This window comes from Empidonax traillii, unplaced genomic scaffold, assembly GCF_003031625.1.
Source record: "Empidonax traillii isolate 1590-97213 ecotype Southwest subspecies unplaced genomic scaffold, ASM303162v1 scaffold52:size1600334, whole genome shotgun sequence".
Classification (NCBI taxonomy): domain Eukaryota; kingdom Metazoa; phylum Chordata; class Aves; order Passeriformes; family Tyrannidae; genus Empidonax; species Empidonax traillii.
The window spans coordinates 1,261,183-1,287,255 of NW_020955245.1; the positions used below are offsets into that span (position 1 = coordinate 1,261,183).

General features: G+C 43.2%; 2 protein-coding genes across 3 annotated transcripts; one reads left to right on the forward strand and one right to left on the reverse strand.

The window, feature by feature from the left end:
* The first annotated feature begins 423 nt into the window (after positions 1-423).
* Positions 424-25,517, forward strand: ZWILCH (zwilch kinetochore protein). Of its 2 annotated transcripts, none has more exons than XM_027879260.1 (17): positions 424-471; positions 1,111-1,206; positions 1,318-1,436; positions 2,117-2,313; positions 2,733-2,812; positions 3,095-3,250; positions 3,457-3,528; positions 3,845-3,938; positions 4,298-4,353; positions 5,000-5,102; positions 5,701-5,780; positions 5,962-6,118; positions 6,625-6,653; positions 7,077-7,213; positions 7,479-7,574; positions 7,650-7,768; positions 8,121-8,655. In XM_027879260.1, exons 3-17 carry the CDS (start codon positions 1,342-1,344, stop codon positions 8,210-8,212), a joined length of 1,563 nt encoding a protein of 520 aa, XP_027735061.1. In that variant the 5' UTR covers positions 424-471; positions 1,111-1,206; positions 1,318-1,341; the 3' UTR covers positions 8,213-8,655. The 2 variants fall into 2 exon arrangements, 1 of the variants encoding a protein (XP_027735061.1); XR_003570694.1 differs by lacking the exon at positions 424-471 and adding an exon at positions 25,507-25,517 and having other exon boundaries at positions 1,118-1,206; positions 8,121-8,320.
* Positions 9,555-17,027, reverse strand: LCTL (lactase like). The gene is made up of 13 exons (XM_027879265.1): positions 16,901-17,027; positions 16,054-16,214; positions 14,983-15,070; positions 14,651-14,760; positions 14,272-14,400; positions 13,688-13,783; positions 12,966-13,020; positions 12,711-12,872; positions 11,880-12,154; positions 11,442-11,568; positions 10,854-11,053; positions 10,283-10,346; positions 9,555-9,670 (listed from the first exon to the last, which is right to left on the reverse strand). Exons 1-13 carry the CDS (start codon positions 17,025-17,027, stop codon positions 9,555-9,557), a joined length of 1,710 nt encoding a protein of 569 aa, XP_027735066.1.
* Positions 25,518-26,073: the final 556 nt, after the last annotated feature.

Here is a 26,073-nt window from a genome sequence, read left to right on the forward strand (position 1 = left end):
TCCGGCGTGGCGCTTCGTCCCTCCCCTCACGGCGCTCCAGTAGCTGCGGCGCGCGGGACTTTCGGTTGTGGCGGCGATGGCGGAGCGGCGGCGGCGGGCGGGGGCTGCGCTGGGCGGGCTCCTGAGGCGGTGGGCACGGGGCATTCCCGGGGCTGGGCGGGCTTCTCCTCCTGTGGGGATCGGGGCTACTCCCGGGGTTGTTCGGGCTCCTGTTCCCGTGGGGATCGGGGTCATTCCCGGGCTTGTTCGGGCTCCTGTTCCCCTGGGGGTCGGGGTCATTCCCAGGGATCTCCGCCCTGAGGGATCTGTGGCCCCGGCGGAGCCGCCGGTCGTGGTGGTGTTGAGTGTGGGAGGGTAATTCGCTGTTTGATTAGGAATGCTGAGGGGAAAATGTCATATAAATCAATGTTCTCTTTCAGAATATATGAAGAGGGAAGGGAGAATATCCCTGAACATCCGTATCTCTACGAGGTAAAATCATAGAATGCTTGTTTTGATAGTTGTGTTAATCTTGGGATTTTTGTAAGTTTGATAATAGTTCGAAAATAAAATCAGGTGGTTATTTAAATATTTATATATAGTTATATATATAGTTGTTTATATATATATAGTTATATATATATATAGTTATTTATATATAGTAATATAAAAGAGCGGACTAGATATAAAGAATCAAGCAATGCTTCTCTGTTTGGGGAAGCTTAAGTAAAAACTGATATTCCTTCATTCTTGAGACAGAGGTAATTTTTTTCATGTCTCCAAACAGCGTTTAGACCTCTCACGAGACATTCAAAAAAGCAACTGGTTGATATTTAATGTTACTCTAAAGGAGCATCTTCCATCTCAAGGATATCTGGTGACAGCAGTTGAATTTAGGTTTTCTATGATTAGCTGAAAGTCGCTGCATTTTCCCAGTTGATTTGATTCCACCCATAGCACGCAGTACCTGTGTTCTCCTCAGGTAAAAAAGACTGGGATTCTCCAATGGGTGCGACAGGGTTGGAAAACAGGCCGTGGAATTAGTTAATTTTGCAGTTTCTGGTATAAAAATTTGATGGAATGCAGCATTCCTGTGTTGTGTATTAAAAAGTTTTAATTGTGATTTTCCAGGCTGATGTGGAGATCCGTTTGGTCGGTGGCAGTTGCAAAAGTCCCGTGGAAAGATTCTGGAGTGGGGGCAGCCCACTGTATATTTTGCAGAAAGCAGTAAGTTGGCGTGTCAGTTGTTAATTTTTGTTAAATGTAATCCAGGCTTTTGGATTCCCATCAAATATTTGCACACGCTTTGCACTTTTTGATCTACTTGCACATTTCTAGGCACAGAATGAAGAAAGTGACTCAATGGAGGAATCAAAAGAAGATGAAGCTCTTTCTCACTCTGAGCTTTTGCCAAAGGAGAGTCCTGGACCAGCAGCTCTTTCTGTGGGAAGAGCAAAGTAAGTCTCAAAGGTTTCCCTGCCCTGTTGATGTAGTTTTCTTCTGCAGCTTTTGTCCCTCTTCCCAATATTCAGAACCTCTCATTTTCAATCCCCAAAATAAAATCACTCATTAGTTTGTGAGGAGATTTTACCATTTTCCATCCTGCAAAGTTGTCTCCTCTGGTTAAAGGTTTTTAACAAAGCAGCTCAAATCAAGGTACTGGGAAAGCACTTGTGAGCTGTGCCACTGGGTTCATGGGATTCACTGGGTGTAGGAGACCAAAAAAAGCTTCCCAAGACTTCACTGCTTTTTTTTTTTTTTTCCACTAAAGGTTCTGTTAAAAAAAGCTTAAAATATGATTGGGTTCTTTGGTGTTATTAAAATACCAAGGCATGGTACCAAAATGGGGTTTACCTGATTAATATATTTTAATGAGTTTAAGATGTAAAATTCAATATGATTTTAGATTCTTCAATCTAAATTAATATATTGGTTATATTTTGAAGTACAATATCTTAGACTTCTTCCTTTGTGACTTAACCGTGCTACCTTTAAAAAGAGGGTTATAGTCCTGTATTCTTGTTGTGAAATGATTTGAGTCTGCTCACAAAGCACGATAGAGAGCAGTCAAGTTTTACTAAGGGGCAGATTTAGGATATTTGCTGGCATCTGATTTCCCTGCTGTTCCCATTTGTAGGCAGTTGCTTTCCTTGTATGCAATGGTGCAGAATCCAAACGTGACCCACTTGGGGCTGAGCGACCCGGTGGTGCTGCCTCCCCTCTGGATCAGGTGTGATGGTTCTGATCCTGAGCACACCTGCTGGCTTGGAGCTGACCCTCTCAGAGCTGGACAGAAAATCACAGGGCTCAACATTTACACGGTGTCATGTGAGGGTAAGCTTTTACTTTGCACATGAGTAAGGCTTAAAAATACGGGGATTCTGATGTGGCGGCGCTGTCTTTGCTCTTTGTGTGTGATGTTTGCTTGGGAACGCTCTATATTCCTGGTTTTAAAAAACAAAAGGGATTAAAAAAAAGAGAGAAAATATGAATTTAACCAGTGCTGTGTGGGGAAAATAGCTTTTTAATAGAATTAATTCAGCTGTGTCTGTGCAGTCTGACTCACACTAAACCCTTCTGTGTTCACAGCAGTTCCTATCAACAGGACAAATGCAAGGAGAATCCCTGTTTTTTAAAGGATATCAGGAATCATTCTTGACCAAACAGAGCATCTGAGAATGAATTTGAAGTGTCAGATTTGAGTTGTGTCAAATGTGGTTTTTTTTAATTCTCACTTTTTTTTCCTTTCCTAGGTCCTACAGCTGATAAAACCTGTTTTGCAAACCTGGAAGAGCTCAAAATGGAACACAAAAGAAGACATCATTCATGTGTTGTAGGTTTTTACACCCTATCACAGCTTCAATTTCAGTTTAAAAACTCTTGTTTTGGGATTTATGGTGCTGGTTTGGAAAAGCTTTATAGATTCTATAGAGAAACTCAGTATGATTCTGTAGTACAAGAGTCTGTGCTGAGGCAATATTTGTAATGTGTTTATCTGATATTAACCTTTTTTTGTGTGTTTGTGAAGTGCTTTTAAAGTGGCTTTGCCTGCACCCAAACCAATCCACGCTGTGGTGATTGCGTTGTGTTCGTTTTTAAATCTGTTCGTTCTTAGGTGACGACAAAAGGGTTTGTTCAGTATGAACTGATCCAAGTTGCTGCAATAGAGGACACCATCGTAGAGTCTGGAAGCAATATCTGTGTTGACATTACCTGGAATGTTGTTGATAAGATCCTGGAGACTCCCCCGCTGATTTCAGCTGCCACTCTGGTAAGTCCAGCTGGGAAAAGCAACCAAACCCAAGCTCTTTGCACAGCTTACATCATGAGCAGTGTAAAGGACAGAAAATACGACAACAAACCTTTAGATTAGTTCATCATCTAAACTGGAAGTGATGCTGACGTGCATTTCACTAAGGACAGTTTTAGAATTGATTTGTAAAGTTTGGAACTGAATGGAACTTGTGGAACTTGCAGAACATTGCCCTGGAGTCTGGGGATCCCAGGAGTCCCGTGTACCAGGTGTTTCGGGAGCTGCAGCTTCTCCTGGTGAGTTCCAGGGAGGAATTCCCATCTCACACCTACATGAAATAGGGATTTTATGTGTTAATAACTTACTTGATTTAACGCTTCATCACATTTCAATGATAACTCTAAGCTTTTATTTTGAATTAAACTCTGAGTTCACTTTTAGTTTTGGATACAAAAAGGACAGCTCATCCAGAAATTCTGGAAGTTTTTAATTCCTGGTTCTCTGTGCAGAGACTGATGATTCTTGGCAAAGTTACTTACATTTTGAAGTGTGACTTGTGCAGAACCTCCCAGAAGAACTGATTTGTTGCTTTGGTTCTCGTTCTGCCTTTAGGCTTTGGCTGAAGGTTTGAGGACGGGTGTGACTGAGTGGCCTGAACCTCTGGAGTGTGAATCAGCTGTTGAGCTGGTCCAGGAGTTCCTGACTGGTAATGGCTGCTGCTTCCACGGGGGGAGGGTTTCACATTTCACAGAAATAAAAGCAAGTGCCACTTACAATTTCTAAAGCATTAGAACTGCAGTTGTTCATTTTTTTTGTGCTATAACCACCTGCACAGAGTAGTTAAAAGCTTAGCAAATATCTGTCATTTTCCTTTGACCTAATATCGTGTATAAAAATAATTATAATAAAAAATACTAAAAAAAAAAAAAAATCTTTTCAGGCCATATCCTGAGCGCATTTTGTCTCTTAGTTGTGGGTTTTTATCACGTGCCTGGGGATTAATGCAATTGGTTTGAGGGTATTTCTTTTTCATGGTGGTGAAATTTATTTCTGTTCCTCTACCAGATTTAAAGAAGAAGCTGGATGGAGATTGTGGGTCTGGGAGCAAGGATGAAACAGAGGTTTGCGCAGTTTCCTAAATTTTTCCTATGTAAAAATAATGGAAAAAGGTTTTGCAGGCAATTCTATCATTAATTTGCTTTTCTTGCCTAATTTAATGATTTCAGCTCAGTGTAATGGTATCAACTGGATATCTGTCCTATTTATTAAAAGTTTATGATATTTTAAAGCAGTGTACAAATTAACACATAAAAATGTGTTTGATTATATTAAGATTTTCTCTTCCCTTTCAGTCTGCAAGGAAAGGTTTAGGTCTATTTTCTACCAAGAGAGGAGTAGCATTTTTGTTGATAAGCTAAAAATATGTTGATTTCTCTATCAGGTAAACCAGAAATATTCCCTATCAAGATAACAGGGAATTAGTTCTCTGATTGGAGATTTTGGATGCATTTTGGCCCCCCAGGGCACTGCTGGGATCTGAGGTCTCTGTGACAAGAGGCTTTTCTTCCTGATCCAAGGCCAGCAGATCTCCAGTGTGATAATCCTGGAAAGGATCAGACTCACTTCTAAATAAAAATGTGCTTCCAAATTACTGTGCAGTGATAATTTCCCTGGAAAAGTGGGAAAGTTAGTGACGCACCCAGTTTTGATCCCTGGAGAAGTTCAGGTATATAAAGTTTGTGAATCTCAGTCACCCAACTCTTTCAGAAAATCAAATGTGACACGGCTGCAGTGGACAGTTACATCAAATCCATCTTCAGCGAGAGAGGAGACCTGGATTTTGCTGAGCAGCTGTGGTGCAAAATGAGAAGTGAGTGTTTGGTGGGGCTTTCCTTTCACTGCCCTCTTCTCTGTGCCTGCTGGGCACTACTGCTGCCAGGGAAATGGGAGGACATCTCTGAGTTTCAAGGCCTGATCAGCTCTTCAGAAAATTGATATGAACAATCTCTAAAAGAGCTCATTTTGGGTATGTGAGTTGATGCACTTTCTTACAACATCCAGAGGCAGTCCAGCATCCAGCAGCAGATCCTGGATTTTATTTTATTTGACTGTAAAAGGTACTAAACAATCAGCAGTGCCCATCTGCCCTAAAACTGAAAAGAAAATTTATACAGTTTTTCAGTTTAGATCTGAAAAACAATTTTGAATGTAAATAGAGAGACTGATGCCCAAATCTGTGTATGACAATATGCTCTAAATCACACACAGTTCAGTGGTCTCTGATAATTTATATTTGTTAGTGACCTTTTTTAAAGCCAGCATAGGACAAAGTCACCAAAAAGCAGTGCAGTCTGTCAGTCCAGCTCTCATTCTTTAATTAAAGGGTTTTATTCTTGTGTGTTGGCTTATTGTTACTGACTTCACAGTCCTGGACTGATAATTAAATTATTGTGTCTTTTCCTTTGCAGGTGTCAGTTCCTACCAGGAGCTGACAGACTGTTTCACACGGGTCATAACATCCCTGGAACGTGGTGAGATCCAGCCCTGGGTATGCGTTTGTATTTCATATTTCACAATAAATCTCAAGATTTTGAGTAGAGTCAAGCAAAACATGTTTGCTGTCGTTTCCCTGCCCTCCCTTGTGTTATATTATTGTCACAGTTTGTTTCTGTTCGTGGTGCTGATGTCCCTGATGTTCCACCTGACGAGGACACCTTTCCCACCCTTAGATCCATCAGGGGAGCAGCAGTTCCCTGAGGAATCTGATCCAGCAGTCCTACCACGGCAGGATGGAGGTGGTTCCCCTCACTGGCATCACTCCCATCCAGATGCTCTTCGAGATTGGGCTGGATAAGATGAAGAAGGATTATGTCAGTTTTTTTGTAGGTGAGCCTGAGACCTGTTCCATGATCAGGAATTCAAGGGAAAAGGTGCTCCAGGCAGGAATAATGACCTTTCTGGTAACCTCCATCTCTCTCCTGTTCCCATCTGCCAAAGTACAGTTTCCAGCCTCCTTAAGAATTGAATTTTTAGCTTTGCTGTTAATCCCTTCATTCCTGCTTTGCTCTGTCATCCTGTTTTCATTCTTTGTTTCATTTGCTTTTTTATTTTCAGTACTTGTAAACCCGTGTGTCCCCAGGAGGGTGGTTGTGTAAATTATGGAATAGGTTTTTTCATTGGGCAGCCTTTTTGGTAAATAAAATCATGCCTCTACCAGGCCACTTGGCAGATTTTTTTTCTTGTTTTGAAGAGCAATCATCTCAATAAATAACATTCCTTTACACTTTCCTTTGGTAGAGTTCCCTGTCTGATTACCCAAATCCTACTTATATTTCATCTGATCCTGTGTGTTAAATTTTAATTATTTTTAATTTCTCCTGATCATTTTACAGGTCAGGAACTTGCAACATTAACCTGCTTGGTGAGATGCTTTATTTTTATTTTTAAACTCTGAAAGCAGTTGAAAGTATAAAGTAGAGCAAGCTCAGCTGATGGTGGGATAAAAGTCATGTCTTACTTATCAGCTGAGAAACAGAACTGCAGATCATGAGGCTGGAACAGCAAACTGCAGGAATGCCATTGTTTTGTTTAATATAATAAATATTATATTATCTCTGTATTATATATATAATAAATTATATGTTGTTTGGTATCTGAGAGGAGTCACTGTCAGGGCAGTGAACCTTTGTTCACACTTTGATAGAACTTTGTTCTGAATGTGCTGGGCCTCTCTTAAAACTCTGGCTTTTCAGAAGGAGCAGGGAGGTTTTTTTAGTTGATTGAGGATGTGCTGGTTGCAGAAATCCAGTGCTGAGGTAAGAGCAGGAGCTCTTTGCTGTTCCAGGATTACTTCATTTCCACATCAGTGGATCTGCAGGAGCAAGTTCATCGTGTCCAAAAGCTTCACCATATGCTGGAGATAATGGTCAACTGCAGAGTCCTACTCCAGTTCAGACACGAGAACCTCTTCCCTTTGACACAGTAACTGTTGCATTTTTACTTCTTGCTCTTTAAATGATAATAAAAAATAGAATTTCTTTGACAGTTATAAAGGAACACTTTAAAAAAGCAGCCCTTCTTAACGCTGATGTTTGTGAGGCTGCAGAAGGGGCAGGTGGATCTTGCTGCTGAACGCTGCTCTGTGGCTAAAATTGAAAACTAAAGGAGATGATAAAGTGTGGGAGTAGAGTTAATTTTTGCACAAGCATTTCTCCAAAAGAAATGAGCTGGTTGATGTGTATTGTAGGATTTGCATGAAGTATTACAAGGAGAACCCCCTCAACGAGAAGCACGTGTTTCAGCTGCCCATTAGACCAGCTCTTGTCAAGAAATTCTACCAAAAGTAAGAGAAACTTCAGTGTTTGCAGCATTAAAATTCAGATGGGACTGAACTTTGATGGCTTTTCTGTTCTCTCAGTGAACACCCTGAGTTATGGAAGGTGGAGATAAGCAGTGGACACGGAGCAAAGGAGGTGAAAACCACGTGGCAAGTCAGTACCGATCCTCCTGTGGAACATGTGGCATCAAACCATTCAGGTAGGGAATGGTGAATGAAGGGACACACTTCAAACCAATTCAGTCAGTGGGGCTGAGCTTTTTTGTACTTACATTTTACTTTCCATCAGAGCAAAATGGTGTTCTGCCTTTTAATAAATTAAGAGTGAGGTGGTATTTACAGAACTGGAGATTTTCAGGGAGTGGTGACTTTTGGCCTTCTCACCTTGACTGAGTTATGTTTTTAAAACTGAAATGACAACACAGTTCCAGATACGATCAAGTGTAATCCAGAAAACCTTGAAACTTAGTTTTGAAATCTTTTGCTCCACGAACGGATCTGTGCCATTCCCAAGAACAGGGACTGATCCCAACCTTCCCCTTTTTCCTCCAGGTCTCCTTTGTGACTCCCCAGTGAATGGAAGCACCGAGGAAAGGCTGTATTTTATCACAGTGACCAAGAGCAGTCAGGTGCATTTCACATAGATCCAGTTACTCTGCAGGAAAGGTACAGTAAAGGGAATGTTCAGTGTCTTCTGTGTCCCAGCAGATAATTTAGGAACACTGATTTAAAGAACAGCTCATCTCACTGCAGTATGTGTCAGTGGGACCTACACAGCCACAATTCACCTGTAGGCACCTATTTTGTTTGTAAATATTGTGCATTTAAGCCTGTACAGTATAAATACTTTGAAAATATAGATTTTTTTTTTGTTGTTATATTTACAAGCATTCAATAAAGTTGTGCACTTTGGGGTTTCATATATTTATTTTTGCTCATTAAAAGTGCAGTCAGACACTGTTCAAAGGGTCAGTTATCTTAACCAACAAGCCAAGCAATAATGTCATGTTTTCCTAGTATCAAGTGATGTTTCATCATCCTCATAGATTTGGAAACTGTTCATCCAGGGTCCTGGGGTCTGGTTTCCTTTGTCCCTGTGTTTATATTTTGGGGTATTTATATTTGGGAGTATTCTTGGACACGCTTCTCTCTGCTCTTCAAAGGATTCTTCCCTTCCTCCAGTGTGAAGTGAGTTATTTTAACAGTGTTGGTTTGTATGTTTTGCATAATTTTTGAAAAGCAAATCAGTGTAATTGGCTGGGCTTAATCATTTAAATCTGTTGGGTTGGCAGTTGCATCTGTCTTGTTGGTTGGATAGTGTAGGGTCTGATTTTAAACAACTCGCACAGTTCATGCTGACTAAATAATTTGAAACAGAAACAATCTGCATAAAGAAACTTCACTACTGATAAATAAGAATAAGCAAACCCTCCAACATTCATGCCTTTAAAAACTAAACTTCTACCATTTCTGGTTTCTCCTCAGTAAATCTTATTTCTTAACCCCTTTCCTAATATTACATCTTAATAAATATCAGTTTAATAATTTGGAGAAAAGCTCTCATTTTTTATTTGAAAATTAGGTGCCTGTCTCTCTTCCAATCGCAATTACATGCTAATTAAAAGTCTGGTGATGAACAGACTCAAATCAGGACTTGCAAGCAGCTTTTAATCCCTTGAAATTCGTGCTGTCAAGATTGGGATCACTTTAATCTTAAATGTATTTCTGGTGAGCAAATCTATAACGTTTTTCCAAAATAATGCCAAATCTGCTACTTCAAATCAGTAGAAGTTGATGTAGAAAGTACTTTGGGCTCTGATTTAAAAAAAAAAAGTGGTATTTTGGGAATTGAGCAGAAAAAGCTTAGGGGGAAAAGTCAAATTTCTTTACAGGGGTCTGAAAAGAGGCATCTGTGGTAAATTTGAACCACTTAAACCAGTTGCATCTTGTCCCTTTTGCAAGGTAAAAGTGTGTGGAGGTGGCATTTTAGGTGTGGTTCCGAAGGTAGAAAATGAGCAGGACAATGCAGATGAGGATGCAGAGTGTGAAAACTGTAGGGAGAACAATCTCTGTCACCATTTCCATGTGAGTTATCAGGGAATCTAAAATTTGAGAAATGAGGAATATGTAAGAATTTTATTCCTTTGGAGTGCACTGATTTCTAACTGAGAGTTAACATAAATTAAAGACTTTTTTTTTTTAACATAAAATTGTTGACATTGGCATAAACAGCAAAGAAAACAATCAAAATTTCATCAGTCTGCAAAAGCTGGAGCAAATCCATGACAGTTTTCCCTCTTTTTTTTTTTTTTTTTTGTTTTCTGAGGTAATTTTTGGAAGACATTCAGTGCTCAAAGGGCTGTAAAAATGACGTTTGCTAGGAATTAGCGTCAGTGTGTTAACAGCATTTCACTGTGCCTTTGATTTTTATTCCCTCCACCTGAAGGAGAAAGGGTAGGAAATTATGCAAGAGAAAGTTGAGCAGCGTCTCTGTCAGTTCATGTATTCCATCATCACCCGAAGTTAACCCATTCCCCTCCAGTGGGTTGAGCTGGAGAGAGTAAATTAAATCAACACATTTTACTTTAGAGGCTTTTTGTGCTTTCAGGGAGAAAACCCCTCTTAGGACCTGCTAACAGGGCTGTTCCCTGAGAAATTTCAAGCCTGGAAGTTCCATAATCTGCTTTCTAAACCCAAACAGGACACATCATTACCTGCAGAGAGGTGCTGGTGTGTGGAAGAGCAGGAGTCCATGGCCTTCCTGTACCAGTTTTCCACCTGGGAATGTCGACAGCAGTTCTGTTACAGTGCAAGATTGTGCCCCTTCTCTGCCCCTCAGCACTTGTCCACTATAATAGACCTAAAACTACTTTATTCTCTCAAAACCTCAATGATTTTTCTCCAGGTTTCTTTGTATCTATGTGAGGTTTGTTGCAATTTATTTCTCCAAGTCAATTGTTTGATAAAATTTTTTTAATGACATCCTAGTATGTACTACCTTGCTGGAGGATAATGTGGGCTATATGTGGTTTTTCAGCCCAGAAATCTGACAGGGCACTGTTAACTTCTGGTTCAGTAAGTTGGAGTTTTTGGAATGCTTTGGAAGCAGTAATTGAAGCTGTTCCCATTTCAGTGTATGGACACCTGTCTGCTAAACACATCCCTAATTTACCCAACCAAAGTATCATTCCATGTACCCTATTCAGCCAAATCTCCTGAAATTCTCCATGAGATATTTGCCCATATATTGAAATAAAAAAGAACAAAACCAGCAGTTCACATCACCTCTCTTGGATTTGGGAATCCATTGGCACTGATAATCTTTTTATAGTAGTCAGCAGATGCCTTTGGGTACCGTGGCTTGTTCTTGTTTTGGAAGTCGATGTGGTAGAGCCCGAATTTCTCCGAGAATCCTTTGTTCCATTCGAACTTATCCAGCAGGGACCAGGCAGTGTAAGCTTTGACATTGACCCCGTCATTGAGAGCTGCAAACACAAACCAAAAGGCTCTGGTAAACGTGTTTGTGGCACCAAATGTGTTTGGGTTTGTACCAGGCCGAGGTGGGGAGGAGCACAGCAAAAAAGCAAATTAGGAAGTCATGTAGAGTCTTTAAAAGTGGGGTCCCAGAGCTCTGGGAACGTGGTCATTAAGTGCAATTTCTCCTCTCTGACAGTGGAAGCTGCTGATCCGTTGCAATATTAAATCTCATTATTTATTATATTTATTAGCACCAACACTTCGATTGTCGTGTTGCTGACAGTTCACTATCTCTCCTTTGACCTGTTAATATTTATGATGTGAAAGACAAGCAGAGATAATCAGAAGGGTGACAACACTCCGAAAGTCCAAGATGAAAGAGCTGTTTCAGTTTACCTTTGAGTATCTCGTTGATGTATCCCTTCAGGTAGTGGATCCTGCCCTCGTCACACAGCTCAGTGCACGGCACTGCCTCAGCCACTCCATTCTCTGTCACGTAAATCAGGGGGTTCCCATACTGGGTCTGCAAACAGAGCTGTGTTTGCACTGGCTCACATAAAATAAATTCACTTTGACAACATGAGATCAGCAAAACGCCTTAAAAGCAATTTTCCAGGTGTACTTAGTAAGAAAAAGGTAGCTTGGAATTTAACTAATTTAACGATTGAATTCTGTAGTTTTCTGCACTGAAATTAAAGGGGTTTTTTTGGGCAAAGATAAATATATAAGGTGGAATTGCTGAGTATCTAAAGGAGTGTAAATTGTAAATGCAGCTCCTGTGTGTAACCAGGCGTTTTGTTGGCTCCTTTTTAACGAAACATCTCCTCTACTCACCTTGATGAAGTTGAGCAACCTTCTGAACCCCCAGGGAACAGAGTAAAGCCACTTAGGACCTGGAGCTGGCCAGTTGGGGTCCACCAGTTCAGCCAAGTCCCTGTCAGTGTGGTAACCGGACACTTGGAGAAAGGGAAAGTTCTTCTGCAGGACGTAGCGAGTGGTAAAATGCCCTATGCCCAGGAAATCTGACGTGCCTTTAATGTAGCTTTTCTCTTGCACTGAGAAAGTTGGTAATCTTGATGTCCCCAGGCCCTGCTGGGCACTCTTCCTGCCTGTCAAAATAATGGCAGGAAAGACTCTTCTGAGGAGCAGGGAGATGGTTTGCTTTACTCACCAACAGGAAATCAGAGAAATCCTGGAATGGTTTGGGTTGGAAGGGACCTTAAAACTCATTTTGTTCCACCCCCTGCCCTGGGCAGGGACACCTTCCACTATCCCAGGTTTCTCCAAGCCCTGTCCAACCTGGCCTTGGACACTTCCAGGGATCCAGGGGCAGTCCCAGCTTCTCTGGGCAACCTGTGCCAGGACCTGCCCACCCACCCAGGGAAGGATTTCTGATGGTTTTCCTGAGCCTGGTGTAAGTGTAGAGGCCACTTGGGAAAGAATCTTTCATCCTTTTGGTTTGGAGAAGCGAGCTGGGTGCAATACATGGAAAACCAGTGATTTAAAGTGTTGTTGTGTCCCCAAACTGCTCAGGAGCCGTGCCCAGCCTGGGGCCATCGGTGTGGCCTCATCCTTGACTAAAGCACCTGCTGGGCAGGAGCTGTTCCCTTGCAGTGTGCTCAGAGTGTGGGATTCATTCATCTTTACTTGGTCACTGGCACTTACCCACATAATTCTTCATGACCTCGGGGTAGTCCCCTCTGTAAATGGGGTTTGCAAACCAGCCCAGGTGGAACTGGATGTACCTCTCAGCGGCCTCTCTGTCCGTCTGGCTGTGTGGGTCCACAGGTTCCCCCCAGCCGCTGGTCAGGGAGATTCCCACCATCCCTTCAAACACAGAGGGACAATTCTGCAGTTTGGGCATCACCTTTAAGCCCTGCAACACCAGTAGAGGGTAATGCCAGGATGGTTGGTGGTTACCTCTCTGCTCGCTGCGCCACGTGCTGTTGTAGGAGTGCCAAACCCTCGCGTGAGTCTGCGAATTAGGACACAAGAAATCACCTTGTATCGACCCTGCTGTGCCAAGAGCAGCTTTGGCACCAAGAGCTGCCTGAAAATGTCACAGAATTTCCTTCAGGTGTGTTACAGGAGCTTTCATTTCGTGTAAGAAGCCAAAAAGCATCGATGCAAGATCCCTTCCCTGAACTCCTGGAGATGCCCAGGGAGGGAACACACAGTTCCTGCACAGACACAGTAACTGTTTATGTGCAGTCACTGCAGTGTGCTGGCCGTGTCCCCAGTCTCTGGATGTCTTTGCCTAATTTATTCAGGCAGATGAACATTAATTTTAATAATTTCCTTCCCTCCCTGGAGTCCCTTGCAAAATTCCAGTTCATTTCAACAGGTCAGGATATTATGGCTTGTTTCTGGAGTAACCTGGATATTTTCTTTTCATCCAGATTGAAACTTACTATGAGGCACTTAAATTACAAGGAAAATGGAAGTTGTTGCAGCAGTGTCACATCAAGCACCTCCAATTTCAGGCTACACTGAAATATTCACAGGTGCTTCAAAGGCAGGTGATAATTTCCATGTCCTACTTGGAAACTCCATTGCTGTGACACTATATTTCTGTTTAAAGAGTAAAATTGGCTAAACAATTCTTAATTGACATATAATTTAAAATATGACATCAGTGTTACTTTGATGATGTGGTGAGCAGCCTTGTATGCTCCACACCCGCCGAGCTTCAGTCCTGGGGCGTGTTCTCCTGTCTCATAACCATTCTCAGCAACTGCCTGCAAAGACACGGAGTTAGTTCCTCTCCAGGGAACGTGCTGCCATCCTGTGGGTTGGGATTCTGTGCTCCCCTGCACGGGATGTCCCTCTCCAAGCCCATTTTCCCTCCCCTTGGCTCCCCATCTGCTCCCCCCCTGCCTGGTGGGTAACGTGCTGGGGCTTGTTGGGAACTGGTGTCAGTGGAGTGAGCTGATGGAATTCAGGAAGGGCCTCTCTGATTCCTCTCCCTCTCTGATTCCTCTCCCTCTCTGTTTCCTGTCCTTCTTTCTAGCTGATGATTTTTTTAAAACTTCACACTGGAATTTCATCTTAAAACTCTGCCTTTGTGCAAACTCTGCCCACTGAGATTTTTGGCCACGAAGATTGATGGTCTCAGTCTCTCCCTTTCCCTCTCCCCCTCCAATTTCTAACCTGCTCTCCTCTATAGTGTCACTTCCCTGGAATTCTGGGAACAGAAGGGTTTGGAAGGACAGCGTCAATAACTTACCCAAGGGTTACTGAAAGTGATCCAGTGTTTCACACGGTCACCAAACTTCTCAAAGCACAGATTTGCATAATCATTGAAGTAATTTATCATGCTTATGTTCTGCCAGCCTCCATACTTTTCTTGGAGAACCTTTGGGAATACGAATTGCAAGAATTAATAGTTATACTTCAAGTCCAGCTGCTTGTTAACGAAGACTTTTATTTCAGTAGCTCAGAAGGAGATTTTTCAAAACTTCAATGCACATAAAATATAAATGAATAGGAAATAATTGAAAGTACTTACAATCATGCAGATATCATTAATTTTTCTAAGTACTTTAAGACCTTAAGCTTGGAAATACTTTATATTTGATGTTTCACTAATCTCGATATTGTCTTACCTGTGGAAGGTCCCAGTGGTAGAGGCTCACAATTGGGGTGATATTGTTTTCCAGGAGGCTGTTAATTGTATCATTGTAGAACTGGATTCCCTTCTCATTCAGCTGCTCAGCTGATGGAAAGCACAGACAAGGAATCCCCTGGATTGGCTCTCAAAGAACTGAAGGAACAGAAATCTAAACATTTAAACTAAGGAATTTTACGTGTCAGCATTGGGAACACTTTGCAGAAATCTGTAGTTTTAAAACAGTAATTTTAAACAGCTGTGGGTTATTCAGGAGGAAAATCACTGACAAAAGTGCCAGTGAGAATGGGGGGAAATTGTTGTGCTCACCTTTGATTCCAGTGGGCATGATCCGAGGCCATGAGATGGACAACAGGTAGTGATTCACTCTGAGCTCCTTCAGCAGCTGGATGTCATCCTGGGAACAGAAACCCCCCCATCCCCAGCCTGAGCACAACCTCCTCAGGTCCTGAGTGCAGCAAATCCACACAGGAGTTCCACAAAAAGGGGATTCCATCCTTTATTTTCAGTTTTGAGATGGTTTGTTCCGCTGGCATAATTTTTTTGGGGGGGGGCACCCCAAAGGAGTCCTGTGATGTTTTGGGTAACTATGGAAATGGAAGGGTTTGACCCCCAGGACTGAAAGAAATGTAAGTTGAGGTGTTTTGCACCACAATTATATTTATGTCAGAATTTGTCAGGAAATAAGAGAGGCCTGTAAATCTTGACCTCAGACATTCCAGCTTAGTCTGAAAACATGAGTGCACAGGCTTTCATTCACTGCCTTACCCTGCAGTTCCAAAAAACCCTAAATTCTTGTAAGAAATCACACAGCTCCTTTCCTCTGAGCTCTTGAACTGAAAACTAGGTGGAATCCCAATTATGGGTTACTGGTTTATCCCAGGCATTTGGATTCCTCCGGCTGCAGATCTGTCTTTCCTCCAGGACACTCATGTGAAACTTGGTTTTGACAGTTTTAAGCTTGAAAACATCTTGTGGATAGAGCTGCATTGGTTGTTTATTTGTTACCCATTCAAAAAAAGGGGAAACATTCAGACTGGAGTTCAAAGCCTCTTAAAAATACATAGAAAACCTCAAACACACAGAAAAAAAAAAAAAGTCAGTTTTATTCCAAGCTCAAATGTGTTTTAACTAAGGATCTGGAATTTCCACCAGATTTAGACCGACACAAAATGAGACATATTTGGGAAATACTGTGGTGTGATTGATTCAACGAGATTACTGGGAAAGAAGAAGTAATTAAGAATTAATTAAGAACATCGTCCCTGGGATTCCTAAATCCAATGAGCCTGTAGAGCAAGTCAAGCTGTTATTTCCAAGTGGGGAAATCAGGAGCATGGAATGGCTCCAGGATGTTTGCAGAGGAGAGGGAGATGATACCTTGACTCTGTAGTATCCATCACAGGCTGAATCTCCCGTTTCATTGCCGAGCACTTTCCCTTTCCTGTGGGTAAAAGCATCCCAGATGCTCGGGCCTTTCCCATCCTTGTCCCAGGCCCCCTCGGTCTGGTAGGCAGAGCTTCCCACACCCCAGAGGAAACCTGAAGGGAAAACAAGGGAGTTATTCCAACATTTTCCTGCTCAGCTGGGCTTGGTACCCAGTTTGAGTACGAGAAGGAACTGGAAGTGTTTTCCATGTGAAAATCCATCAGTGCCTCAAAAGGGACTGTCTGAAAACAGGGTATGAACTGCAGGTGTTCTAAGGCACTGGAAAAGGAATCTCATTCCTTCATTTATTCAGCATATAAAATCTAGTTTGTAGTGATGAGGTAGTGCTTGGATAACGTGGCAGGAAGATCCTACTGTAAAAAAAACCAAACCAAACAAAAAATAATGAGGTTTTCACGTCGTTTCTCCCTGCTGGTTTTAGTGGTGGTTTTAGCAACCACAAGTTTAGCTCTTATGTAAAATAAATAGAAATATACAGAATACCACGAGGAATCCATTTCACGAACCACTTAAAAACAATCAGATACCCTTCTAGTTCTGATTTTGCTTGAGTGAAATGTGTATATCAATATATGTTGAAGAACGGGTAAAGCTCATAAATCAGTACTGAAGGATGGATTGGATAATATTAACAGCTGGAATCAAGCCCAGCACGGTTATTTCACTTATTTCTTAAGTCAGCTGCACAGCAAAGGGTTATTTTGAGTTGGAAATGTTTTGTTCACTGTAGATTATTGATGAGAAGGGAGGGAGGGAGCCCAGAGTGGCTCGCAGGTACCGGCTGGAAAGGTGCCATAGTGGAAGGAGCCGGGGTTGCTTTTGGTCCACTGGAAGTCATCGGCCGTGCCCAGCGCCAGGAGGGGCAGGAGGGGCAGGAGCAGAGCCCAGAGCCCCAGGATGTCCATCCTCAGCCTGCAGAGCCTCTCTGCAAGGTGCCACCTGCAAAAGGAAGGGTCCTGTCAGGAGCTGCTGCTGCCCAGACGGGCTGGGGGACCCCAGGGAAAAGCTGCTTTTAGTGCTCCTTGAGGGCCAAAAGCAGCGCTGGGTGAAGGGGAAGATGCAGCTGCTGGCAGGGTGAGGAGAACCAGGGGAAAATGAAGCACCTGATCATAATTACTACACCCTGCCTCTTTTCCATCATTACTTTATTCTAAAAGTCTCTTCGTTCTGATTTGTTCTGAATGTCAGACTCTCCCACTGATTCAGTGACTAAACCCCTGAAATCTGCCTCTTACACCTAAATCTGTGACGGCAACAAACCCTGGGGGGGGGGGAGGGGGAAGTTGTACTGAAAATTTCACTCTTGCAATTATTGCAGCTTTCATTAACTGCAGCTTTTATCTTAGTGATGTCCCTTTCATCCAGTCCCAGCCTCAGTTTTCAGTTTGAACCCTGACATCAAATTAAACTCTCGCTGGACCAATAGTTTTAACTATCTTAACTGTGTTGAAGTTTCAGAAGGGCTTTGTAGGACAGCAGTTTTTTTCCCCCAGATTGATACAGTTCTCCGAGGATTCCTCAGAAAAAGTACAAATATCTTATAAAAAATAATCAGGTTTTGCACTGGAGTGCCTGTGCTGCTTGCAGGTTGGTCCCTGACCAAAATAAACCCCTAAGTTTGGCAAAACCCAAAAGGCAAAGGAACCCTTTGGCAGAACGTGGAATAAATGTACAACCTCAGGGAGCTCTGGTTCCTCTGTGTTTATTAATGATCATTCCCTGTCTCCTGATTAACACAGGGGCTGCACAGCTGGCTTGGCAAAAATGGAACTGGTTCATTTTCAAAGCCTTTAGTCTGGGATTAAAAATCCCTCCACCCCTGCATTTTGAATGGGAACGTTTAGATTGCAATGGGAAAAGAAAAAGAAAAAAAGAGCAGGCTACAAACATTTAAAACATCAGCTCTAACTGCTCTAGAAGTACTTTTATTGGGAATCAAAGGGCTGCAAATGCATGTGATTTTAATTTAGACACTGACAGTGCAATGTGGCTCTTCAGCACACTCAGTCCATTTATATTTAGTGTTCCCCTGGGTGTTTTTGCCAGCAGCGACCAACAGTCACATGGAGAAAGAAGGCAAAAAACAAAGTGTATTCTGAGGGGTCTGCCAGTGAACATTTTAGGGTGTTTATTATGGCTTTGGACATTTCTAACTATCTGATTCGTATTTTGGGAGCTGGGAGCTCAAGTGGAGCTAAGGATAATGAGTCAAAATCAGTATATTTTTTCACTCTTTGGCCTGATTATTATTCTCCTTGTTAGTAGCAGTATCAGAAATCATTTCAGTACCTCATGAACTGCTCAAGCACAGGAATCACGTTATGATTTTACAACCCCTTGCACTGAGGGAAACAATTCCCTTGTGGAATATCCAATCCATCACTTTTCAGATCAGTTCATCCCTTTTGGAACTATGCATTGCTCTGTTTTTCTGGCAGGTACCTTTCCAAAGCAGTAGAATAAACAGCTACTCAAACAGTGCAAAAAGCTTCAATAAGTTCAGGCTGTAAAGCTGCTCCTGGAAAACCCTTTTGACCCTCATGTTCTCTGGCAGCTCCAGAACCTTCTGCCCTGATTATAAACAAGAGTTATTTTAATCCCCCACCCCATTCCTGCCTTACCTGCTGTTCTTCCCAACAGATGTGTCCCAATTGGGAGATTCCTCTGCACTGCCCCAAACCTGCCAGGGCGTTCAGAACAAAGTGACTTTCCCAGGGGGAATTGCGTCGAACGAATCCACAAAAAGTCGGGAGAAGCATCCAGTGAAAGCCAGCACTCTGTTCACTCTGGAGCCACAACAAAAAAGAACAATCCTTTTATATCCACAGTCAATGGGTGCAGGACAAGCTTTAGCTTCACCAGAGGAATCTGTGAGCAGGGAGGGATTTTCCTGGGTGAGCACAGTCAGCTTTGCAGGGGTCTGTCTGTGCATTCACATCCCGAACGGGGTCTGCAGACAGATCTCCAAACATCTGCAGTGCTGGGAGACTTCTGCTGTCAGGAATGGCAGTGATGGGACAAGGAGGGAAGGGTTCAAACTGAGAGAAGGGAAATTTAAGTGGGATATTGAGAAGGAATTGTTCCCAGTGAGGGTGGGCAGGCCCTGGCACAGGTTGCCCAGAGAAGCTGTGGCTGCCCCTGGATCCCTGGAAGTGTCCAAGGCCAGGTTGGATGAACTTGGAGCAACCTGGGCTGGTGGAAGGTGTCCCTGCCCATGGCAGGGGGTGGAATGAGATGAGCCTTAAGGTCCCTTCCAACCCAAACCATTCCAGGATTCTGTGATCCCATGATTTTTCTCTTGGTGTAAATGTCTGTGTCCTGAGTGGTGTTTCCCAGGACGATCTCACTGCCAGATTCTGTCAGACCAAGGGCTTTGTTTTTCACGTGGATCACTGTGAATCAGGATGCAAGCTTGGGAAATAACATACTTTTTCTTTTCTCTTGTTTCCAGAGGAATTCCTTGGGGTGCTGTCTGTGGGAAAAACAGCCTGGAGGTTCAGCCCGAGCTCTTCATTCTTTCAGTCGTGTGAGTTACTTTTCAGTCCCCCCTCGTGGATAAAGTGCACTAAAAAGGCCATGAAACTGTGTTTTCAAACACTGCTGTCAGGTGTGGAAAAACTTCCCGTGCTCAGGGAGAAGGGGAAGAGCCTCCCAAGAGCAGCAGGGAAGGGACCTGCATGAAAGGGCAGAGGGAGGCTCTGTAAACAACCCCCCATTTATTTGTTTAGCTCCTCGGGTTTATGGTTTGTTTTTTTTTTTTTTTTTTTGGCCGGTTATTTTAGAGCAGAACCGGTGCCCTCTCGTGGCCAATTCCTCGATAAAGTGGAAGCGTCAAAATGCTGCCCGATAGAACAAGCAACAAAGCGGAGTGGCTGCAGTGCTGTGTGATGCCAGACTTGTGGGGATTAAAGCTTTCTCTCTTGACACCGTCTTTTCCTGTGATGTTGTTTCCCAGTTTTCTGCAGGAAAACCAGGGGATATTGTGACAGCTTTGTCATTTTTTCCCTCTTGCAAAAATTTTTATTAGCAGCGGTTTTTAAAAGGGGCCAGAAACACATCAAGGCTGTAAAATCTTTCATTGTGTTTTATTGGTAAAAAGAATGGTTTAAAAAAAAAAAAAGTGCTTGGTGGATTCCATCCAGAATTTCCCAGTAAAGTAACCTGGGAAGTGGGTTATGCAAGGGGCTCACTGCGTGGGTGTGAAATCAGAGTCACCACTGACTCTGGGGATGTTTTATCTGCTGTTCACTCGTCCACAGCCTGGAGTGGATCTTCGTCCATCAGTATGTAGATATTTATGGATTCTCCTGCTGTGGAACACTGTGTGACCGTATCAGAGCAGCTGTGGCACACACCCCACTACCTGAAACAAACTGGTGTTCGTTTTCCCCCTTAATTTTCTATCTTTGTGTTGCCAAACCTCTTAGCTAGACAGTTCAGAGAGACACCAGGGCTGGGGTCACTCTGAGCAGAAGATACCCTAAAACTGGTATTTATTGTTTTTTTCACTTAAAAAGCAGAGCCTGGCTTTCCTGATTCCCTGGCAGCTGCTCAGACAGCCAGACCAAATCATCCTCACACAATCATGACCCATCTCCCCAGCTTCCTGATTCTTCATTCCTCCAAACTACACTCCCTTTCCAACCTTGAATAGGCCTTTTCTGTCTCAGAGAGAAACATCCTTTCTTATTATACAGCAACCAGAAAACCACGTAATTTTTCCAGTGTGTGGTCTAATGCAACTACACTGAGGTATTGGAGGGGTTTCAAAATCAAAACAAAACCCACTTACAATTGTTCTTGGAACAAGAACACTTGTATAACTGTGCTTGGATTTTTCTGTGTTACAAAATGACTTTCCTTGCATTTCCTTAGATGGTTTTTAATGTTTGTTTTTTTTTTTTTTTTTTGTCTGAAGCTCGTCTGTATTAATGGCCTGGTCTTGCTTTGCAGAGAAAAATAGGAAATTTTGGGAGTGATGCCTTGCTTGACTCCCACTGTGGCCACACCAATCTTGTATCCTGGGAATTCTGTGGGCAGCTCTTGAAGACAATCCCTACGGAAAGAAACCCTGCAGAGTCTGGAAGATCTTGTGCTTGAATCCTGAGATTCCTGAGATCCCTGAGATCCCTGAGGTGAGGTGCAGATGGCTAAAACTCACACCCTGTTTACTCAGCAGCTCCCACACTCCTGTTTTGTGCCCATGGAGTAGCTGTTGTCACAAATCACTCGCTTTTCCTGGGGTAATTTGGGGGAAAATTAAACTGCTTGAGAATCTGCCATCTCTTATTTTGCAAAGAAACATCATAAAGATTGGCAGGGAGAGGAGAGAAATCTGAGAATCTCTTCCAGTTGTCCTAAAAGCTGCAATTTTAAAAGGTGTCATTCTCAAACAAGCTCCTGAATTGTTTACTCTTTATAAAGTTTCTTGGTGTATGCAGAGAGGAGCAGACACTTCCCCCTTCTGGGGAACTCCCAGATAGATGGTCAAAACTCCTGAGACTTTGCAGTGACACAAAGGTGCATCTTGGCATTGTGAATGCCCGGGCTCAGTTTCTGGCTGACAATCCCAGTAATAAATGACAGGTGTTTCCACTGTTCCCTGGGTGCTGTGAGGAAGGGCATGAAAGTTTGCCTCTAAAAATCAGTTTGAATTCCTTCCTCTCTCCCTGCTGACAGCTCCGTCTGGACTGGGCCTGTGTTTGCTGGGAGCCCTGCAAGCTGGAATTCCACTGCTTGGAATTCCCTGGGATCAGCCTCGCTGCGGACCCTGCCATCATCTGTTTGCAATCACAGAAGAGGAAGCTTCTGGAGCTCGGGAACGAGAGAAAATGAAGTGTCCTGACAACTTCAAAACATCCAGACTGCTCTTGGAGGTTTTCCTGTCGCTGTTGGTGAGTGGGAACAAAACAGGCACAGTTCTGTTTTCTTTGCATGTGCGTCTTTGCCCTGCACCCATAACATAAACACAGACAGAGGGAAGAATAGTGCTAATTAATGGAGGTCCCTGAGCTGATAATGGGTAAGAGTTCACGAATTGTTTTGGAAGGGGTTGAATCAGTTCATTATTGAATTAGGTCATTACTGAAATCATGCAATTGTTCCTTCTGTGGGCAGTCAGCTTAGATTATGAAACATTCCAATTCAGTGCTTCGAATTCAGCTTAAAACACACCCCTTGGGCACTTTCCCTGTGGTGCTGCCCTGGCAGGCAGGACAGCAGGCCCTGTCTCCTGCCCCAAACAGGCACAGATTGGCTGGGAGTGGCACATAAGGGACTTTAATGACCAAAGACACTGAGAGTAGTTTTGATAAGATTTTTAACATAAAAATTAAATTATTCTGCATATTATTGTTATTTCTGTTATATAAACTATCTAATATTATATATTATATAGAATAAATTAATATACAATACATTATTATAATATATAATATATATATAATCAGATGTGATTATTTTGTTGGCAATACACCTAAAACCTTTGGGTTTAGGTGCATTCCATAACCACATGGATGCACACTGCTAAGTAAGGACATGCAAACAAAGGTAGGAGTCATTTTTTTTTTCCCTTTTAAAATGCTAATTTCAGTGGGAATCTTCCAAAATCAGGGAATAGTTTCATTCCAGTCTCACCCTGCTGCTTTACTTCTCTCCAGATCAGGCCTTGCTGGGTGTTTGCCCCGTGGTCACAGAAGGAGGGGCTTCAAACCACAGCAAACAAGGTTTGCAGATGCTGTGGCCAGCCCTGAGTGCAAGCAGATGGCTCCTCAAACCCAGAACTTGGGGCAGCGCAAGTTTTGGAGCTTTCTCTCTGAAAAAGGAAATTAAAAAATGGGATTTTGTTGCTGCTGGTTTGTAAAAACCCAGAATAGGTTACACAGGGTGTTCCATTCAGATGATCTCATGTTAATCCAAACAATCCTGGTTCTGTGGAAGCGCTGGGGGCTGTGCTGCCATCCCACCTCCCTGGCAGGGCTTTTGTCAGGAGACATTTGTTATGTTTTTGAAGCAAATATTTCTGTGATAAGTGGTGTATTAAAACCCACAGGGGTATGAATAATCCTGTTTTCAGTGAAGAGTTTAAATGACACGCTATAAATAAAGCCAAGGCCACACATTGACTCCAAAAGGTGGAAAAAAAAAAGAGGAATACTGAATAGCTCTGTTCATCCTGCCCACTGAATGGGGTGAGGCCATGGGGGAAAATACCTTTTCAGTGTGTCACAGAGAAGAGGTGAATTGGGACTGCACGTGGCAGCCTTAATTCTGCTGCTCCGGCTCTTGAACACTTGACTTTTCCACCTGGGTTTTTAACACATGGGTGGGTGGAGAGCTTCTTATTAATCTTCTTATTAATATTATTTGCCATCATGCAGCAAAACTCCACTTGAAGGTGTTTCCTTACTCACCTTGCCAGTGCTTCCTGGCCAGCTGCTCCCCAGAATCACTCCTGGCTTTGCTACTGACCCGTTCTGAGAAGCTGAAAAATTCCTGCTCCCTGTTGTATTCCATTTCCCAGTGTGGGATGTCGTGGGGATCACTCTGATCTCCACTTTGGAGTGCTGAGAGGGCTGAAGAGTGAAAATAACCTTCAGCATGGCAGTGTTTTAGCTCTGAAGTGTCACTGGTGATTCTCCCAAGGTCGTTCATCCCTTTAACCTCCCCTGAAGGAATTCCTGCACTGTAATCCCTACTGTACAAACGGGAAGTGGATCCACTGGGCAGGATAAGAACTTGTTTTGTAGCAGAGGTGGGACAGGAGCAGAGGAACACACTGATGCTCTTGAGCTGGGATGTTTCACTTCTCCTCTTCAGAACTGGTCTATTTTTGGGAGAAAGCAATTTTCCCCCAACCTTCCCCCTTCTCCTTACTGAACGTCTTGCCATGTAGAAATAATATTTGGGATCTGAGATTGTGCCTTCTGAAGTGGTTTCCATCTTGCTGTCCTCCTAAGAGAACTTTAACCCTGATTGAATGATCATGTTCAGCTACATATAATCACAAAGCCCTAAAAAAAACAAGTCCCCTTGTATTTATATCCCCTGCAGCAAAACGTACCTTTAAGGAGAAAACATTGCTCCAGTGTGACTGGCTGGATTTATTGGCCATTAGGAGCCTTACAGTGTGTGGCTCACATTTTAGAACTCCTGATTTCGAGCTTAATGTGGTCAGGAAATATAAAAATACATTTATTTATGTCATCTCCTAAAAATCCCAACCTATGTTGCTGCAAGTCCGACCCACTGTGTGTTTATGTTGGAGATGAATGATGGGGTTGTAGCTGCCTGTGTTTCAGGCCAGGCTGAATGGAATGATTCTGCAGCACAACTATGTGTGTATTTTTTGTAAAAAAAAAAAACAAAACCTTCTTTTTATTTACTGCATGTGGCAGCGATTTCCTTCCTCCCAGAAGCCAGTGCCCAGTTCTCAGGGGCAGCTGCCTGACTGCCATCAGGGTCAGAATTCACTGAATTGTTCGAGGCTGTCAAAATGCAGACATTTCACTCCTGCTGATAGCTGGGCTGGTGAATTGGGCTCGCTTTTTGACTTGGAGCCTGCTTTGGCTGATGTTTGCACAAGGTTTCCTTGGCTATTCATCTTCAGGAAGATATGTTTGACTGTAAGCTCAGATATTTGATAAGCAGATGTTCCCACAGGAGGGGGGGATCCCATTCCATCCCTCCTGTCCTGGCTGGTTGGGAAGGAGCTGCCAGGAGAGCTGCTGGTCACTCCTGACGGGGACAGGAGGTGCTGGGCACCATCACAGATGACTGGAAGTGCTGATGATCTTTGAGGCTCAGGGCTCTGCTCACACTGCAGTTTTGGAATGTGTTGGAGTTAATGTTTATTGAAAGAAAGGTACCCTAAAATCATGGCAGGGCCTCGCTCGTTGTCATCAATATTTTCTAATGAAGAGGTTCTCGTGAGTGCCCTCAGCCAGCAAACAATCCTGGTGCTCTGGGGGGACCCTCAGTGTGTGCAGAGCTGCCAGCCCTTGTGAGCCTGGTGGTGCAGTTGGGCTGGAGGTGATTTGAAAGGAGCTGCTCTGTTTGCTGTAGGAATTCATCCATCTCTGGGGCAAAACTCGCAGTTGTTTTCACAGAATGCCTCAGGATTAGCAGCCAAGTCTTGGATATCCTCAGCTCCTCCTGCCAGGCCTTAAATGTATATTGTGAAAGAAAAAAAAAAAGGGAAAAACCTCCCCAAAAGCTGTTTGGAATGGCCTTTCCATGGGTGTGCTAGAAACAAACCCAGCCTGCAGGAATGCCCAGCAAGCAATTCCATGGAGGAAAAGGTGACAGGGCTGGAATATAAGGCTTTAACCCCAACAGCAGAGCCTGTTGTTCTGCTGGAACCTCTGGAGTCTCCATTTCAGGAAGGTTTTTGGCTTGTCCAAGGATTTCTGTACAGATTTGCTCTAAAGTAGCCGAGCTCTCCTGGGCTCCTCTGCCTTGTCCTGCCACACAAATCCCATCCAACAGCACTCGGCTTGGGAAAGGAGCCACGAGGCAGGGGGAGAAAAAAGAACAGGCTCCTTTTGTAGCTAATAACTTCCTTGAATTGGTAATTAAACTGCCTGCTACTTATAAATGTCAATAAAGGTCAAAATATTTAGAAGCAGAATCATTTTAGTGGCTTCCCATTCCCCGCTGCACGAGCTGCCTGCTCGGACCACACACAGGCACGGCCGAGGATGGCTTGGATTTTCGGAGCAAGGGCTTCCATCTGATCCACGTGCAAAATGATTCCAGGAAAAGCTGCCTGGTAGCAGATTAAATACCACTTGCAGCTTGGAAATGGGAATTAGTATAAATCCTGTTGTTTCTCCAAAGCAGAGGAAAACACAGAGGGTTCTGTGGGTTTTGCTGCAGCCCCTGAGTTAACAAGGACAATCACTTATTCTCCCTGCGTGGATTTGCTGATTGTGTGAGCAGATTCTTCCCACT

What these genes read in the sequence shown, in the direction of transcription:
- LCTL (XM_027879265.1), bottom strand. Translation starts at nt 17,027, where the DNA reads ATGGACATCCTGGGGCTCTGGGCTCTGCTCCTGCCCCTCCTGCCCCTC. An exon ending in CTGCTCACCACATCATCAAA is followed by an intron (nt 13,021 to 13,687) that starts GTAACACTGATG and finishes CCTAATTCGCAG; the next exon opens with ACTCACGCGAGGGTTTGGCA. An exon ending in GATTCCCAAATCCAAGAGAG is followed by an intron (nt 10,347 to 10,853) that starts GTGATGTGAACT and finishes CGACATTCCCAG; the next exon opens with GTGGAAAACTGGTACAGGAA.
- ZWILCH (XM_027879260.1), top strand. Translation starts at nt 1,342, where the DNA reads ATGGAGGAATCAAAAGAAGATGAAGCTCTTTCTCACTCTGAGCTTTTG. An exon ending in GGGAGCTGCAGCTTCTCCTG is followed by an intron (nt 3,529 to 3,844) that starts GTGAGTTCCAGG and finishes TTCTGCCTTTAG; the next exon opens with GCTTTGGCTGAAGGTTTGAG. An exon ending in TGTGGCATCAAACCATTCAG is followed by an intron (nt 7,769 to 8,120) that starts GTAGGGAATGGT and finishes TTTTTCCTCCAG; the next exon opens with GTCTCCTTTGTGACTCCCCA.